The sequence below is a fragment of the Zonotrichia leucophrys genome, chromosome Z, assembly GCF_028769735.1.
Source record: "Zonotrichia leucophrys gambelii isolate GWCS_2022_RI chromosome Z, RI_Zleu_2.0, whole genome shotgun sequence".
Lineage (NCBI taxonomy): Eukaryota > Metazoa > Chordata > Aves > Passeriformes > Passerellidae > Zonotrichia > Zonotrichia leucophrys.
The window spans coordinates 53,308,672-53,328,321 of NC_088200.1; the positions used below are offsets into that span (position 1 = coordinate 53,308,672).

The 19,650-nt window shown below is 39.9% G+C and overlaps 1 protein-coding gene across 2 annotated transcripts in view; it reads left to right on the forward strand.

Moving 5' to 3' along the window:
- The window catches only part of SYK (spleen associated tyrosine kinase), a 47,197-nt gene that overhangs the window by 1,857 nt on the left and 25,690 nt on the right, over positions 1-19,650 (forward strand). For both annotated transcript variants that reach the window (XM_064735681.1, XM_064735682.1), the window contains exons 2-3: positions 15,559-16,012; positions 17,452-17,612. In XM_064735681.1, the coding sequence (XP_064591751.1) occupies positions 15,599-16,012; positions 17,452-17,612 (575 nt within the window). In that variant the 5' untranslated portion in view covers positions 15,559-15,598. The remainder of the gene's footprint in view (positions 1-15,558; positions 16,013-17,451; positions 17,613-19,650) is intronic.

The window sequence follows — 19,650 nt, forward strand, 5'->3', positions numbered from 1 at the left end:
TACAGTAATTTCCTTAGTCTCCCCTCTTTTCTTCTGGACCTGATTGGACTGAAGTATTGGAAGTGTGAAAAATCACTTGTGAAATATATGTTAAGTTCAGAAGTCATGATCTCTCAATGATAATTTTCTCCTTTTCTGCAAATTACACTTCTTTTTTTCTTCCTAGTCCTTTTTCAAGATGCAGTATTTAGCAGAAAACAATGAGTCCAATGCCATTGCTGATTTGAATCCGATAAGTGTAAGAAATCTGTTTGCATCAGAATCTACTGAAAATTCTAGGTAGTTATTAATTTTTCAGCTTTATAGACTTTTGGGTCAGTTCCCCAAGATCGGTTGTGTACACATTACACAGACTGTGCCAGAATCTGCCTTCAGTGACATGTTTTTAGCTCCAGAACAGCACAGCTGAAAAGGGGAACTTGTCAGGGTTTATATGATAATTACAAGGAATACAAGAGTTATCTATGAATGTGAGTAATAGTCACAGAAAAATCATTCCAAATGAGTATTCTCTATTATGCTGTGCTCGAAATAAACCTGTAGCTGCTTCTAAAAGCTGCCTCTTTTTGGTTGAATGTAAACGTGCTTTAGTAAATTGCTCCACTGGGGCAAGAGTACAGATCTGTTACGAAGCTGAAGATGGACTTTGCAGGTGTTTCTGGGTTTCACTAGTAAGGTTCAATCATAAGAATGAAAACATCTTGCAAGGATTTACACTATCATCTTCTTAATTTCTAATTTAAGAAAAAGTAAAATACCAACTCATTGTAGGGAATCAGTTTTGTAGTTCAGTTTGACAGAAGTTTTCCTTGCATTTGACAAAAGAAAAGAATCTTGGTGGAGGAGGAGAGGGCAGCTCACTAGATGTCTCAGCTGGCATTTCTAGAAATGTTTTTACAAAAAAAGGTTCTTAATATCTGTACTACTTTTACAGAAAATATTAATTTCTGCTGTTGGATTTCAACCACTCTTATAAGAAAAAGAAACCTTGGGCTTTACAGTATCCTTCTCTAATCTTTTGTATGGTATAGGATAGTACAATACACACTTATTAATATTTATTTGAGGCACGGTAAAACAATTTGATCACAAAGCTTTTGCTTAGTATTTGCCTTGTATTTTAAGGTTCCAGCAGCAAGGGTACATAGCTGACACTGTTTACCTTTTAATTTCATAACATAGGGTAATGAGAAGGCATACAGTTAAGCAGAAGTTAAGTGGAAGAAAACATTTCCTACTGACTTCTTCATTGCATGTTGGGGTGATTGGAAAACCATCAGCATTGCAAATGCGAGAAGTGTGAAGGAGAACCAAAAGAAAAAATGCCAGGATTAGCTGTAGCAAATGATAATTAATAAATAAATATGGTGTTTGACACAGAAATATTGCCTGCCTCAAAGAAGTGAAATACAATTTTGTAGTTTGTGTATGCATTCCAAATTTGAAATTAGGTATAGCTTCCTGTGCCTTTGCATACAATGATTAATGATAGTTCTTAGGAGTAGCTTTTCTAAAAATGAAAGAAAAGGTAAAAATGCTTTGGAGACTCACAGGGATCCTAATGTTATAAAGTGACTTCAGAATATCTATATTGGGACCAATGTTATTTATTATCTTCATTAATGACAGACAAAGGGATCAAGTGCGTGCTCAATAAATTTTTAGATAACACCAAGCTGAGAGATGCAGTTGACACACCTGAAAGGTGGGATACTATTCAGAGGGACCTGGATAAGCTCAAGAAATGAGGCCATGGGAACCTGAGAAGATTTACCATGACCAGGTTCAGGGTGCTGCGCCTGGGTTAGGCAATTCCCAGTACCAGCACAGGCTGGGGATGAGCAGATGCAGAGCAGCCCTGCCCAGAAGGGCTTGGGGGTGCTGGTGGGTGAGAGGCTGGACATGAGCCAGCCATGGGCACTCCCAGCCCAGAGAGCCAAACGTGTCCTGGGCTGCATCCAGAGCAGCGTGGGCAGCAGGGCAGGGAGGCGATTCTGCCCCTCTGCTCTGCTCTGGGGAGAGCCCACCTGGAACCTGCAGCCAGCTCTGGGCTCCCAGCACAGGGAGGGCATGGAGCTGTGGGAGCTGGTCCAGAGGAGGCCACCAAGGTGACTGGAGGGATGGAGCACCTTTCCTGTCAGGAAAGGCTGAGAGAGTTGGGATTGTTCAGCCTGGAAAAGAAAAACGTTCCAGATTACCTAATTGCAGCCTTGCAGTATCTGAAGGAAACCAACAAGATAGACATAAGAGCCTGTAGTGACAGGACAAGGTAGAATGGCTGAAAACTGAGTTGGTTTACGTTTTAGTGGATGGATTATTACATGGATTACATGTTAGGAAGAAATACTTTACTGTGAGGGTGGTGAGGCACTGGAACAGTTTGCCTGGGAAGTTGTGGGCTGGCCCCTCAGGATGGGGCTCTGAGAAAACCTGGTCCAGTGAAACGTGTTTCTGCCTATGACAGGGGGCTTGAATCTAGATGATCTTTAAGGTCCCTCCAACGCAAGCTACCCTGTGATTGTATGATATGCAAAATGCTGCACGCCTTCCCTTTGTACCAGGTACCAGAGCAAATAATTTAAACTTTGCATGTATTAGAACGTAAATAACCAGCATACAGAGTGTGATTACAGCTAGTTTGTCCAGTTTCACTATCACTCAGTGTGTAGTAAACAGAGTATGTTGGTTGACCAGCTAGAACTACTCAGTCATTTCTCCAGTTTTGCCCTTGTTTGCTTTGAGATAGCATTCCTCCAAACAGATATGGATTTCCAGGTGCTTAAGTAGAAAAAATGTCCAGTAAAAATTCCAACTTTGCCTTCATTAAAAATGAAAAGAGGCAGTGGAAGGAGTTTTTCAGCACTGACACTGAGCGGAAGTAAGATATAAGGTACTAAAAGCTTTGATAAAGAAGCAGGACTTCTGGCATGGTAGTGTGTAAGTCCAGCCATGTAAATTCCTGAGACAGTATCTAGTCTAGGGGTGGAATTGAAATTGACAGGAAACACAATTGTGATAGGAGGCAACTATAGAAAATACATTCAGGAAGTGTTAGAGTAGGATATGTACCAAGGAATTGGGCACAAGTTCAAATAATGTCATAAATCCTTATCTTAAACAACAGATTTAGTAAAATGAGTAAGGTATCACCATTTCATGCATCAGCCACAGCCCATCCCTACCCTCTTGGAGACATTCTCTTATTTCCCCCCACCCTGTTTGTATAAAACGACAAAGTAAATGAGTGGGGGGAAAAAAGAGGAAGAAACCATAAAACTTCTAAGACCAAAGAAGAAACAGAATCCAGAACATATAAAGACAGTATGTGTCTTAGCTAAAGTCCATGTGACTGAAAACGTGTGGTATGCTAGATCTGAATGCTAAAATGTGTGTTGCTGCTGACCACTGAGTGTGTAGTTCTGCTTTTAAAAGTTCTAGTATCAATTTCAAAATTGGCTCAGTTTAAAACAATGTCTAAATGTGTCTTACAAAACTGATTTCTTGATTTTTGATAGGGTTACCAGAAAAGTTGATTTTTTAAATCTAGATTCAAAATCTGAGGTTAGAAATTTGCTATAAAGACAGTCCTTCCCCCTCTAAAATTCTTGTGAAGTGAATTAAAGAAAAGCTTCAACTGAAAAAAAAAAGTTATTTTGTTTGTAGAGAACATTGAAAAGGAAGCTGGTATGTGTGTAAAAAGCAGTTGCTTATGGGTAAGTTCCTACTCTGGGAAAGAGACCAAATTTGATAACTTGAATCAAGTAGATCAATCTGTGCAAAAAACCACAAACCTAAAATTATGTCAAGATGGTAATCTTTGATGTCATAGAATCACAGAAAGGTTTGGATTTGAAGGGACCTTAAGGATCGTTTATCTCCAACTGTACTACTATGGGCAGGGACACTTCTTGTTAAACCCAGTTGCTCAATATCTGAAATATGTGGAATATTGAGCGAAGGAAGCAGCACTAGTATTGTCAATTTAGGCATAAAGTTATAAATGTCACTGCTGCATTTCATAGAATTAATGTGAATTCCACAGTGTTTTGCTCAAGAGTTGGTAAAGCAAGCAGGATGTTTAACTAAAGATTATTTTTACAAGTTGGATAACTGGATTAGCTATCTTTTGCATCAGTGAGCATCTTGGTGCTGTGAAGTGAAAATGATCACTTCCTTAAGGTAAGTATCAAGTTGGAGAGCACTGCTCTGAGCAGTTCTGATGCCCCAGAATTGAGGTGGTCATTAAGGGAGGCTTTGAGTAACTTTTCCGTCCTCAGTTATCAGGTGCAGTTGGCAAGAAATCTCCTGCTGCCTCAAGTGCAGGGAATAACTGTGTGACAGTCATGATCCAATAAATGCCTCAAAGATCTGCTCTAGGTACTTCTGTGCACAAAAGTGCAGGGGCAGCCCCCCAGTATGGGATGAGTAAACTCAAACCCACTGGAGCATGCTTTCTGAAAAAGATGCAGAGCTGTGTTCACTTGGAAGCAGCGGTGTGTTGAGGCCATGATGTTGCAAGTGTGAAATCCAGTTGCCTCCAACTCTGAAGAGACAAGTTTCATCAAATGGAGGTGGCTTTTTGTTATCCTGACATATCAACTATCCATAGCAACTTTTTTTTTTACCAGTGGACCATTTAGAGAGGTAGCTGTTGATGCTGTGTGGAGGACAGCACACCATGGAAAAAGAGGCCTGACTATGCAGCCTGGCAGTTTGTCATGCAAGAGATAGGGAAATACTGCCTATTGGCCCAGAACACACTGCGGCCAGGTGCATCCTCTTTCTGCCCAGAGTGATAAATTGGCCCTGTCAAGAGTATTTAGTTGGTCCAGGGGTTGCTAATGGGCTTACTTTGCAGGATGGGAAGAGAGGGCTTATATCTCTCTCTGTGTAGTGTTTCTGGAATGCTCTATGTTTTTATGTGTTAGGTTTCAGTTTGTTTGCTGGCTAAAATAAGTTCCTGCCTGTCAAGAGACTGTTCTATCTTTAGACCAATGAGAAGTAAGTTTTATCTGTGCTGCTTGTTCTGATGATAAAGGTTGGTATGGGGAGAGATAAAGACTTAATCTTTTCAGGATGGCTGATGCAGTAATTGTTATGAAGAGCCTCTTTTGCGAAGCAGTCTGCCTGTTATGATGTCTGTATTCTCCTCATAAAACATAGTCAGGAGGAGTTGGCACAATTGTTGGATGATAGTATTTTTTAAGAGAAGCTTTCATTTCCTAACAAAAATGCTGTTAAAAAAGGCTTTACTGGGCAAATGTTGAGGCACTTGAACTGGTTGCCGAGAGAACTTGTAAATGCCCCATCCTTGTCAGTGTTCAAAGCCGTATTGGATGGGGTTCTGAGCAACTTGGTCTGGTGAAAGGTGTTTCTGCCCATAACAGGGGGTTTAGAAGTAAGTGACCTTTAAGGTGCCTTCTAATCTGAACAATGCTGTGCGTCTATATTTCTAATTATTGACAGATTTCAGAAAAGATATCCTTAATGCTGTCAACCTGGCTGTGTGAGCTAGTGTCACATCTTCCTTTCAAAAAACCAGAAATGCTTGGCCTTTTTTTCCATACTTCTATGGCTGTCAATTGTTTGTGAGTGTAATTTCTGCTAAGAGATAGTGCTTACAGTGTGTCTGTAGCAGAACGTTTACCTGGTCTGTGCTCCTAGCAGAAGGTTTTCAAAAATTAAGGTAACGTGGCATGGTTTTAATAGACTCTAGTGGCACTGAGAAGACTTGACCAGTTTTATAGAAGCTTACCTATTCTGGGAGTATGAAAGGCAAGTTGTTTTTGTTCCTGCAATAATTTCTATGCTTTATATATAAAGCAGGATACTGCAGACTGTTTCAGATGACAAAATAACCTTGGTCTGAAAGAGGAAGCTGTCTAATTTTGCGTCTCTGACTCATGGGGCCAGTCCATTGAGGTGTCTGTTCATCAAAGGTTTTAGCAATTCTATAGACAGACCAATACATTTCAGATAAGGAATGAAGTATAATGGGGTCCAAATGTTCTTGCTTAACAGTAAGTGAAGGCTAATATTCCTGGTTGAGAAACTGAGATAATTTATATATCTGTAGCCTCTAGACTTGGAAATAAGTAGAGACAGACCTGCACACAGGAGAGTTCATACCTGCATAGAAGCTTTGGAAATAACAGCCTGCAACAATTACTGATTTTAAAAAAGTTAAATATAGACACTTACTGGAATGTAAAATAAACTTATCTTGTGGGTCTGCCGACTAGTAAGACCACAGTGGTCTTTATCTGAAACTTTGATGAAAGAAATTCATTCAAGTTGCATTCTAATTTCATTGGAATGAAGTGTGGCATTTTGTCTTAGTCCTGTAAAGCTACAAAACTTTGAGACTGCCATAATAATGTTGACTTTCTCATGGGTTGTTTATTTTAAGGGATGAAGCTTTTCATTCGCCTTCTGTTTGATTGTAGTAACTTCCTTCTAGAATTCATGATTCTTTAGTTCTGACATGTCTTGCTTTCTAGAAAATTTGCTAAAAATATCACAAGGAAGGAAAAACAAAGTTATGGCTTGTGCATCCATCCACACTTGGACCCTGATCTTTCTGGATGACTCCAGCCTTTCTCTGAAAATTTAAAGTACTGTCAACTCTCTGCCCAAGGCCCTTTTTGTGTGTGTTTGGAAATTGGACAGATATTCTAGGTTTTGACTTCCTGGAAAAAGAGGAATGTTTTGAATCAATGTTTTTGGTCTAACACTCTGGTAGATCTTTGGCAACTTCTTTCTGGGTTGTGACAAACAATAGACTGCAGTCAACCTTGAAAGAAGATTTTGGAGTAATTTGGGGCTGGGGGGAAATTTAGTAATAGTTAGAGGTGTCTTTGTTTTACTTTGGTGTAAAAGAAGTGGGTTTTTTTTTACTTTGTTTACTTTCCAATCACTATCTTGTCCATAAGAGTTTTGTTATTGCTGTCTCTGTAAAAACTCTTCTGTAAAAATGAAAATATATTCCACTTGGCAACTGCTATACTATAATATTTAATGTCACTGTAACTTTGAACCTGAAAACATGCGGGCCGTTGGCTAAGCAGTTCAATCTCTTTTTAGTGATTTCTTGCAAGAAAGGTGATAATTTTTTTGTTTTGCTCTTCACATATTTTCACTGCCTCTGTAAGTTCACTTTACAGCCCCTTCTGTGCAGTCATAGTGGGATCTATGGTATGCACAGGAGTTTTATTTTTTACTGTAGTTCTGGGAAGTAAATACCTGTTTGAAACAAAATTGTAAAGGGACAATACGTATACATGTATACACATACATACATGCATACATATATGTGTGTGTGTACATGCATATACATTTATGTATGTGTCAGTAGTTCCTGGAGGGAGGTGGTTGGGGCTCCCTGAGTAAGGCTTTTGTATCTGCACCCCAACACAGGCTTTTTTTTTTTTTTACCCCCCCCAGCATGTGGAAGATGCAGCTATACCTGTACTATTCTGCAGTCGCTAGAGAGGCACAGCTAGTCTTAGTGAGGACCCTCTGAGCCCAGAGAAGTTTGTTCACATCTTGTCACAACAGGAAAACAGGAGATTAGACAGGTCTGCCCATAGTATCTGAAATGCTTTCTTGCAACTGTTCCTAATCCCAGTGGTTCTGTTACTTATAGGGTAGTTTAATCACAGCCGGGTACTTTGTCCAGAAGGGAGCAGGTTTCCCCATACAAATGGTGCCAGCCATTTTAAGTCTGAAATTCTTGATTTGACAAGAGACGAGTTTAGTGAGAGGCAGTGTTTGCATTTGTGACAGTGTAAGAGTCGAAAAGAAGGTAAGGGAATGACTGATAAGAGCATGGTTAAAATGTAGAAGAAAATGTTCACATTTTTGTGAGTGATCTTGTTTTTTCTTTTTCTAAAAGAAGAAAAAAATTTTTTTGGTTTTGGGTTTTTTGGTTGTTTGTTTCTATTTTTAATATGTGTGAAAATCATAGGATTTTTTATTTCCAGGGAAAGAATTATTGTAATCCATAATAATGCATAAACACCTGGCCTTTTTTTTTCTTTTTCTTTCACAGTAGCATTCTGACATTTTTAAGAGATCAAAGCATAAAAACCTTATTAGAGGAAAATTATGGCATGTGAAAAGAATGCCAAATACATAAGAATCCCAAAAGAAAGGTGTTGTATAAGAGAGACAATAGATTCCTAGCATCAGTGAAGAACGCTTTTTTAGTGATGCCTGCTCCTCCATGAGCTGCGTATAGAAGCTTTTATAGGAAAGCCCTGAATAGAACATGAATGCTGAGGTACTTTTTCTGAGCATCTGTTTGCCTTGTAATAGGGCAGTAATTGTGTTGACAGGTCAAGTAGTTTTTCCTCAGGAAATACTTCAATAGCTAGAGTGCCCTGAATAGTCTGATGATATTGGAATGTCAGATGCAATTTAGAGTAAATGAGGGCATTTCTGGCATGTTTCAATGGAGAAAAAAAACATCTATCTGTCCTCAGTATTAAGATGACTCCAGAAAGTAAATCTATAGGAAAATATTTTTGAAGCTAATAAGGATTTTAGGTGTGTTTGTGACATTCCTTTTTAGTTCATTTTATGAATGACTCCTTGATACAGGAGGGGAGATGCAATACCAGTGCCACCTGTTTAGTAGGCAATTATTTGTTCAGATGTGGCCAAAATGCTGAGGATTTACATGAATGAGGGAAAAAGCTGTTTCTTCTTAAGCTCAGAAGGAGGCTAGGTAGGTCACTAACTTCCATAATAACAATGAAATAAATGAACCTGTTGCAGATTGGACAATCCCAAAGCTCACTGATCAAATTGTAAGATTCAGGTTTTGAATTCCCCATCAGAAAAGTCTTCTGGGCCAAAGCTACCATATTCCCTACTTTTCCCAGACAGATTTTAATTAAGCTATGTTTCTGGTGAAGAATACATCTCAGTGTTTAAAAACCTTAGCAGAAACACCATTGTCACCCTGAAAGCATCACAATAAAGCAAAAATATCTGAAAGAAAGAAAATGCTTCTGAAACCAAACTGTTAAATTAAAATATGGAACCTGAGACAAGTATTTTTACTAAATAGAAGTTCTAAGGAAAGAGCCAAGTGTTGAAGAAATAATAAAAAATTGACAATATGAGCTTCCTTGCATTTTGTCAATATGAATTGACAATATGAAGGTATAACAATATGAAACTTGCTAAAAACTAATGCTTCATGTATCTGTCAGCACTGGCTAGGCTACACACTGGCATGTGTGGAATAAAAAGAAAGTCTTTGCAAATGAAGGCATTTTTAAAGTCTGAAGAATAAGGCAAAAAACAGAGCAGCATAGCCTAGATTGTCAGTAAAAGGTTACAGAATTCAGAGAGGAGTGTTTGATTGTGTGAAGAAATTTTTCTTGGAGAAGCCGGGGAAAATACATGGAGAAGGAGGCTCAGGCATAAGTGGTGGGAATGTTGCTGTCGGCTGTAAGCTGATTAGAGACACAGTAGGTGCAGACACAGTGCCCTGAGCATCGGTACTAGGCAAGGGCACTTCCCTGAGGAAGGTCAGCAAGTCAAAGATGGTTAAGTGTCACTTTTCCCTCTTAGGCAGTACTACAGTACATCCCCTTCAGTGTGATGAGTGGGACATTGTCTGAAGATGTCCACAAAAGTTGCAAAATCTCCAGTATTACCAGTTGAATTACTCAGGATTTCAAAGACTTTTCAGTAGGTCAGTAAGTTCACTCTAGTTTCCTGAGCAAACTCTAGTTTGTTTGAATTACTTGATAAAATTATATTCTGCTGCATTTCCTGCCCTAATGACTTCCTTTTAGGCACTTGCTGTGTTCTTCCTTTGTTTCTGCATAATTTGCCCATAAAAACTTTTCTCCTAAGGTGTGGATAGAAATTAAATCTTCATGTTTATACAAAAAGAGAAAGGAGGAATTTAGAAGTAATCTGATGATCAAATTAAAACCACTGTTCAGCTGCCTACACACACTGGAAGATGATTTTAAAGGTGCAAGAATGAGAAATCCATTTTCTTTGTTAAGCTTCTTCAAATTTAGTTTGCTTAAAAGTGTGGTAGTGGCAATGAATTTGTAATACCTCCCTGCTAATTATTTCCAAGTGTACATCAATTCGGAATATACCTTTAAGGTTCTCCTTAAACCCTGAAACTACCAAAATATTTAATATAGTATATCAAGTCACCATCAAAAATGTATTTATAATTCTATGCATACTGAATTTCTTTCAGCTTTCAGGTGTGTTACAAAAGTTGAAAATGTGGAGAAGAATCTTAAAAATACTTATACTGCTTTTCTCAGAGGCACACATCTTGATTCCAAGAATCCTAATTAAATAAGAGCTTCAGAAAAATACACATTCATATTATTCTTTTATTATTAATGTTTTCATGTGTATAATTAGAGAACTGGTGAAGTGCCGTGGGTGCTTGAAATATCTCCTTGTTCTAGAACGAACTGTTTCAGTCGGCATATTTTCATCATTCAGCACTGTCTGGTGTGCCTTGTAGGTATGTGTGCATGTGAGACATTTGCTTTAAACCTTACTTCTTTATTTTCATGCCCTGATCACAGAATACTACCTTGAAAAACAAGAAAAGGTAAAAAAATAACTGCTCAAATAAGGAACAGTTTTTTGTAACACTTATTTCACTGCTCCATGGCTTTTGGTCTTCTGTCACATTTTACTCATCTTACCTATGAAGGACTAAACTTATAAATCAGAAATCCCTAAGTCTCCCACCACACTACTGTTTGGTCTTTTTAGAAAGATTCATATTCCTATTTGTATTTTTTTTAATGCTATAATGGATATCAGTACCTTGGCAATATTATACTCTTTGCTAGGCAAACTGTTCAATATAGCAATTATTCTCCTTTTATCCTTGTATAAATACGAGATCAAATAGAATTAAGCTGAGTGTACCAGATTTTTTTATAACACCTTCCAGGTGAGTTTTCCTTAGTTTTGCTCATCTGTTTTGAGAGAATGTTTTGCTTCCTAGTATGCATAAAATGTGTTAGGTACTAAACTCTTGTGCTATGTCAGAAGTACCCTGCAGTGTTGATGAGGAAGCTGCCTGAGGGGAAATGGGTACCTAATTTTCCTATGTGTTTGTGCAATATTTTTTCTTTCACGTAGGATAAGCCTGATATTTGCATGCATTTGTAGCTTCCTTAAAAGTCACATTTAACAACTAAGGGGAGAGTTGCACTTAGGCCCCTCTGTGGCTGTTATGCTCAAGCTTCTCTCTTGGACAGCCAGCCACACTTTCTTCAGCACTTACAAGGGTAAAGCCTGACAGTCGGCTCTAGGGGGGGGCTGATCTCCATTTTACAGTTTCACGTTTGCAACCACACTGGCTCGAAAAACACTGCACTGTTTGTGCACCTGGAAAAACTTCCAGGAGGAGGAAACTGAATTCAAGCATTTTCTTCTATTCCATTATTGATCCTAGAAGGGTATTACACTCCCAAAAGGAAGACAAGATTTTGAAATTCCAAACAAAGAGAACAGCCATCCCAAATTCAGATATTCTTTGAAAATTTTAAAGTAGTTTTTAATCATTATCTAGAGGGGGGTTTTGTGATTATTTGCCTCTGTGCAAGCCCAGGAGGTACTGCATCAGTCCAAACATTTCATACCATTGCTAAACATTAAATATTCTTCACATATTAGCAAGTGGGTTAGAGAAACCTGGCCTGAAATCTACCAACAGTAACCTATTTTGTGAAAGTAAATCAAGCCATTGTTTTCTGAAACAGATATAGATAAATAATTTGTTAAATATTAGAGATCGTAAGAATCCTGCTGCTGTTCTTTTTATAACTGAGGAATATTCTTCATATTTTAGAAACTTATTATATAGCAGGCCTTCTCATTCTGAAGATTTAAGAGAGAGTCCCTCACCAGTGCCATCGCTGACATTTCATCTAAATTGCAACCAGTGGATTTCCTCCCAGGCTCCCTCTGCCTTTTAAGAGCTTTTATTCTGGGCAAATCATCCTGAAGATTGTGTAGAAAATACTGAGATTAATATGAGACAAAACAATACTCTGGAGAGTAGCCTGATCTGAAACACATCCTAGTCAAAGTGAAGTTAAATTTCAGCAGCCATAAAGGCTTTTGTAGTTGGGGGTGATGCGTTTACCCCCTCTAACCCTGTCCCCCACCTTACTTTTGTCTTATTGGCTGTTATTTTCATTCTAAAGTTCTTTATCTTTTTAAAGTCTGAAACTAGAAGTATGGCAACTTTATTGAAATACATTCATTAAAATAAATTTCTACAGATGAAGAGTATGGGGATATTTTTCTGCTTGATATTTGTTCAGTATGTATTACTGAGGTGTTTTGAGCAGGCACTGCAGTGCAGTACCATTCTTGGCATGAGACACGTTATGGGATTATTTCTTCCTTTTCTCCAAGTTGTACATTGCTGGTGAAGAGCCAGTGTCAATCAGTCATCCGTCCAAATTCTTTCCTCACTAAAAACCTAGTAGTAAATATGTTTTCTTCCATCTTTCCTGAAAGTGGTATTGAAGACTTGGAATCTGCCTTCCAGGACCATTTTGCTAGAAATTGGATGATGTATATTTCTCTCCTAACCACCAGTATGTGTGGTGGATAGTGGAGTAAAAAAAAATGACGTGGGGTGTGTGAAGAAAGAAAGCAAGCACGAGTGAAGGAAACAGGAACTAGAACATTCAAAATATCCTTATTTGTAATGACTTTCAGAATAATTGAATCAAACAGTCATAGGAATATTTAGGTTGGAAAAGGTCTTTAAGATTATCAAGTCCAACTGTAAACCTATCACTACTCAATCCACAACTACAAAACCATGTCCCTAACCACCATTCTGTAGGTCTTTAAATCCCTTCAGGGATGGTGATTTAAACACTTCCCTGGGCACCTGTTCCAATACTCAATAACTTCCTCAGTGAAGAAATATTTGTTGGTATTCAACTTAGGCCTCCTCAGTACTACAGGAGGCCTTTTCCTCTCATCATCTCAGGTGTAGGAAGAGATTGACTCCAGCCCTGCCTGGGATGTCTGCCCCATGCCACTGTCCCTTGCAGCAGAGTTGTTCTCCCCCATGCCTTCCTAGGTGCCTGATGCCATGTCCTGCCAAGACAGACATAAAAACTGATGGGACTTGTTTTTTGCTAGGAGTAGAAAAGTCAGGGAGGCATCAGAAGGCTGTGTGAGAGGGGAGATGGTGAAAGAGCCTCCTGCTGGCTCTCCTTGAAGGCTTGAAAGCAGCACCTGAGCCCTGGGACAGGGCAGTGAGATGTGGGGCTCGGCTGGCCTGTGCCCCTATCTCTGCACCCCGCTGGAGGGCAGGGAGAGATGGCAGGGATGGAGAATAGGAGGAAAGCCCTGATCTCCTCCACATCTCCCAAGTGCTCCGGCTGAGATGTATGTTGCAAGTGACAGGCTCTGGCAAGATGTCAGGAAGGCTTGGGAGAGGAACTTGTATATTTACAACCCTAGGCCCCCATACCCTTCCCCAGTCACCGCCAGCTTAGTACAGTGTACCTGGGGGAGGTGCTTAGGGAAGACAGAGGAGTTTTCTGAGAGTGTTCCCTTTTATCAATGCACTGTCCCAGGACAGGCTCCTGTGAAACCCTCCTGTGCAGCTGGGGAGAGGAAGGGAAGCACCGTCAGGGGCTGTGCTTGTGCATTGCCCAGGTCTGCTGCTGTCCCCTATGCCAAAGCTGGCAGAGCAAGCCAGGAGTTCTGATGGAGCCTGCATGCCTTGTGTGTGCACCTGCAGGGGCCCTGGACAAACTGTGGATAGACAGACCCTGCTGGAAAACATCCTGGTCACAGACCTTCCTTCCATGGTGACATCACAGGGGCGTGAGACACCGCATAGCCAGGAAGGCAGATGCTCCAAAAGGGGCAAAGTCTGCTCCACCGGATGTTCCCCTTTGTTGAGCTTCATTAAATTACTTTAATTTGAATTCCTTAGCCGTTTCAGGTCCCTTTAATCACAGCCCTGTGATGTTTAGCCACTGTGCCATTTTGTATCATTTGTGAATTTGCTGAAGCTGTGCTTTCCCCACTGTCCACCACCTCAATGAAACGACATTGACCCCAGTCCTGACCCTGGGTTACAATACTATTAACTCGCCTCCAGATGGGCATTGTATTATTGACTGCAGTCCCCTGGCTCTGCAATCAATTACTGAATTAATCTATTCCATTTGAAGAAAGCTTTGTGTGGTACAAAGTCAGAATGGTCATTTTGCATACAGAATAAATGTTTGATGGTGGCTGACTAAAGACTGCCTTCTGTGTCTTCAGTTATAACTTTTCTTTGTTGCAATTAGCAAGCGAAAGTTATGTTACTAGATTGGTATGGGAACTTACACCAGTAACTTTGGTTGCAGATCACAAGAGTTATAAATAATATGTTGCATAAAGCTCTGTTTTATAGGTGCAGTATTTTTGCAACTTTGAGATCTCCCTTATTTGGGATGGTGGGAGAAGACCGGAAGATCTGCACAGCATGTGGTTTGACATGACTGTGCCCTGTCTAGTTTTCTACACTGTGTGAGCCTTGTTGTTTTGACTTTGTGTTCCTCTACCTCTTTCCTTTCCCACATCAACCCTTTACATATTCACAGCATAACACACAGGTATTTCTCTACTGTTTTTTGATATGAGAACAAGGGACAGCAAACCAGCACTGATGGGTCAAATATGAATTAAGCAGTAGGCACAAACAGCTCTGCCTGCTTCAGGACTGCCAGGGAAGGTGTCACTCTGAAGTGCTGTGTGCTAAAAGGCCCTACATTAAGACTCCCATTCCTCAGTTACACCTTTGCATTATGGACCCTCCCTTTTTACATACTTATCCATAAAGTCTTCTTCACTTTTCTTCATGTAACTCAGTTGCACACTGTTCCCTACAGCCTGAACTGCTTTATGCTGATTCCACAGATTGCTGCATGACTTCCCTGAAATGATGCTTCATTTTATTGTGAAGGGCTCATATTTTAACTCCTATGTGCTTCACAACTATAGAAGGAGAAACTGAACTTCTGATCACTTTGTCCACTTCTAGCCAAGGTGCTGGGAAACAGGAAAAGAGAGCTGATGGGATTTAGACAAACAACTTCTAACAAGATAAAAAAAAATGGGATCTTCACTTTAAAATATTTTTTAATTGTCAACATATGTATCACCAATAAATGTTTTACTAAAATTACCTCAAGCTATGCCCCCTGGACATTTTCAGGTAGGACATTGGGTGAATTTTTTTCACAGAAGGGGTTATTAAACAGCGGAATCCTGTGCTGAGGGAGGTGATGGAGTCACTGTCTTTTTGAACTGGAGGTGTTCAAAAAATAAGTGGACAGAGCACTCAGTGCCATGGTTTTGCTGACAAGGTGGTGCTTGGTTCAGGTTTGGACTCGGTGATTTTAGAGGTCTATGCCAGCTTAAATCATTCTGTGATTCTGCAAACATACTACAGGTGAACTGCCATCTTACTGGTTTATCCTGTTTTTCCTACTGACATTCATATCTCTGTCTTTGTATTTTCAGATACAGTATTCTAGGTTTATTACTTGGGAAAGAAAAAACCATGGCTTCCAACACATCAAACCCTGCTAACCATTTGCCATACTTCTTTGGTAACATCACACGTGAAGAAGCCGAGGAGTATCTGATGCAGGGAGGAGCAAATGATGGACTATACTTGCTCCGCCAAAGCCGGAATTACCTGGGGGGCTTTGCCCTATCCTTGGCCCATGGAAGGAAGGTTCACCACTATACAATTGAGAGGGAGCTGAGTGGCTCCTATGCTATTGCAGGAGGCAAGTCGCATGCCAGTCCTGCTGAACTCATTAACTATCACTCAGGGGAAGCGGATGGCCTTGTCTGTCTACTGAGAAAACCTTTCAACCGGCCGCCAGGCGTAGAACCCAAAACAGGACCCTTTGAAGATTTGAAAGAGAACCTCATCAGAGAGTATGTCAAGCAGACTTGGAATTTGCAGGTAAAACCAGACTGATGCTGCCCTAAAGTAATCTTTGAGCTAGGAGAAGAGAGATTGCAGTGTTTGTTTCCAGCTGTTGCTGCTGCTAGGTAGTATTTTTTCACAATGAAATCACAGCTGTTTGAGATTTAACAGTGAGGGGTTTTTCTTCGCAGTCCGTGCAGTAACTTGGTGATAAGTCTAGTTTTCCTGAAATTTAAGCCCTTAGAATTTCTACGATGTCCTGGTCTAGCATAATCTTATCTACCTCTGCACTAATATATGCCATCAGATTTGGACCAAAAATTAATACCTGTAATAAACAATATACAGAAATGGTTTGTCTCGTTGCTTTTAAATCTGATTTGTTATGGATTGATATGCAGGCAGGCACGGTGACATGATGACTTGTTTTACATCTTACTCTCTTAGTTGGTCTTGTTTCTGTGATGCTAATTTATGTCCAAAACAGAAATTATTCCTGAAAGAGAGCAGTTTCTAAACTCCAGAGCACTGCATCTTCAGTGCTGCAGGGGTCAAGCAGGAATTTTCCATGTGGTGGACAGATGTTGGATTTTTTCCTGGGAATGACTATAAAGAAGCCATTCTTAACATGGAAACACTAGTGTAGGAGGCTGCAAAGAGAGTATTATTTCACCTTGCGATGTCACGAGTTACCTTTATGAACTCATGAAGATACTCAAGGTTCCTGATCTCTTTTGCTGCTAGCAGGTAACCCTATGAATTCTGCTCTGTAAAATATATGGAGCAACCCCCAGCTGGGAAAACCTGAAACTTATACAACATTTTCTATAACTGCTGAGGTTCACAGTGTCTTTTCTGATGAGTCTGAGCTCAATCTAGAGAGAAGTTGATGAGCTCTGGTTAAATGCTGGTGAAACTAGTGGAGGTTGCCCTCAGTTTCTGAACCCAATTTAGAAGTGGTAGGTTGTAGACAAGGTTAGAAATGTCTAAGTTGATATTACTCTGAATAATTCATTCTAAAATGGGGACTGTTCTGTCTGGGAAAATTTACATTGATGTCTTTGACATAGACATGCTGCAACAGTGCAAAGCACATTTGGTTTATTTTAGTACACTGCCATAGGATATGTAATTTGGAGGTATGTTTGAAAGCTCAGACTGACACAAACTTCATTTATCTCTGTCTCATTACCATAACAATATGACTTTGTTTTAAACTTAAATACTAATATATCAGTGGTTTTATTTACTGGTTAATTTTTCTTCTTTTTCTCAGAGGTAGAGGGAGAACCCTAGTTTTGTGATATGTTAGTTTCTGTTTTAAAATCTTTATAGCAGCCAGGCCTTCACACACAACAAATATGTGCAGATTTTGGATGTCTCAAAAGCAGTCCCAAAAGACTGAGAGTCTACCTGTCATCTTTTTATTGCAGAAGATAGTTTGACTGTTTCACCGTGTTTTTACTGTTCTCTAGGGGCAGGCTCTTGAACAAGCTATCATTAGTCAGAAGCCTCAGCTGGAGAAGCTGATTGCCACTACAGCCCATGAGAAGATGCCGTGGTTCCATGGGAGGATCTCTCGGGCGGAGTCAGAAAACCGTATCCTCATCGGGTCGAGAAACAATGGAAAATTTCTGTGAGTTTCTTTTTCTGTGGTATTGCTGTTTGTCTCCAGTGTTACTGTACAGCTCTTTTGAATAAATCTCAAATGAGACTGTGCCCTAAAGCATGGTTCATCCACAGTGAGGGCACCCAGTTCAGCATCATTTACATGACATGATGCTTCCTGCCCTCAAGTCCCTCACTTAACTAAAGATGGAAAACTATAACAAAAGCCTGGAACATCTGCAGGGGTGTCCACTAGGACCTGCTGGCACCTGTTGTGACCAGCCCAGGGCACCCCCTGGCCTTTGCAGCCCCACTGTCAAAGCCTGACCACCTGAAACCAATACACAGGATTGTTAAACTGGTACAATTAGAGACAAACTCCCTGTGTTGGCAGCTGTTGGGATCTGTATCTGTCATGTCTCCAAGGGACAGTGGTAGTGCTGTGTTTTGTAGTTAAGCAATAAAATGACCACTTCTACCTTGACACCACTATTTTGTGTCTGGTGTTTACCCTCTGCATTTACTGAGCCTGATGATCTTTTGTTTGCTGAGCACAAATGTGGCATTAGGATAGTAACTGACAGCCATCAGGGACTAGAGCCAGGGGTTTGTTTGGAGAATCCTCATTTGAAAAATACCAGTGTTTTAACAGAGCTGTCTTTTGTCACTCCCACCCCCACCCAGAAAGTATTTATATAATGATAAAAAAATTGAAAAATTGGGCTTAAAAGTCAAGGCCATGTAAGGATCACTTGGAACTGTGTAATTTTTGAGGGAAATTTAATCACCTACCTGTGTCGTTTTCTTTAGCACTCAGCCCTTGGCTTTTTTTAGAGGTAGTCCAAAGTGAAACCCCACAACTGATTGCAAGAACGATATGGTTCTTCTGTACCAATTCTTTCACTTTACTGTTTTTCTGTTATTGTGCCATACTAATTGCTAATGTGGGTGCAACCCTTGCATATTTCCGTGTTTCAGTCTCAGTAGACAGGAACCAGTAACTTCTTTAAATCCAATTCCCAGTAGAGTGAATTCCTATGAGGTCTTAACCAGAAATGCTTTGACTGTAGTGACATCTCATTTCTTGAACTCTCTTTTCTTTCCTCAGTACTTGAGTTTTTTGTGTTTCATATCCAGTCTCACCCAAGTAGCCATGCATGCCTGTTTTCAGCCTCATATTCCCTATTGGTGCAGACCACATCCAGAGGGGCGTTATCCAGTTGCTTCGGCTGCCATGTGTAACAAAACATTGTAATAAGCTTGCCACAGATTTTGTCATACTTGTAGTAAAAAAAAAAAAACAAAACCGTTAAAATTTACAAAAATTTGTGGAGCCAGATGTATATCTTTCTGCTGCATAGGAGTTCAGAGGATTTGATGAACATAGCTGCTGTTACCAATTACCAGCCCAACATCACCACACAACCTCTCCTTTTTCTTGCCCTGTGATTTTGTTAGTTTCTTCTCCTACTTTTTAGACAGAAGGTCGAGTAATTGAAAGAAAAAGCAATCCTTTCTTTTAATGACAATTTTATACCTAAAAATATATTGCTTTTTTGCTTTCCATTTTAACACCTTACCAAACCAACTTTGTATCAGCTGAGTCATGATGTTGATCATGTATTAAAACTGGCAGCTTTTCCAGTTTGCCTCAGGCACACATTGGTTCCTTTGTGGCCAAAGTACTTCTCTTTGGGGAAAGGGCGGTGGGGGGGTGCACAGGGGAAGGAATCTAGTTTTTCTTCAAAGAAAAGAATCCACTAGCTAGCATTTATTAGCAACAGGGATAGGTTTTGGAGTAAGGGAGTGAAATTTTCTAGTAGACTTGACATTTTCAGTCTCTATTATAAACACTAGTCTCTTTTTAATCTTCTATGAGCAGTCCTACTGCTTTGACTGGAAATATTTTCCCAGCATTTTCCTATGTTCCTTAAAGATGGCCAAGGAGGCATTTCTGATACTCTTTGCAGTGACGTGTGCAATCAGTTGTGGGGGAGCATTCAGACCTTCTCCCATGGGACTGGATATTTCAATGGATCCATATTTATATAGTTTTGATGGAACTT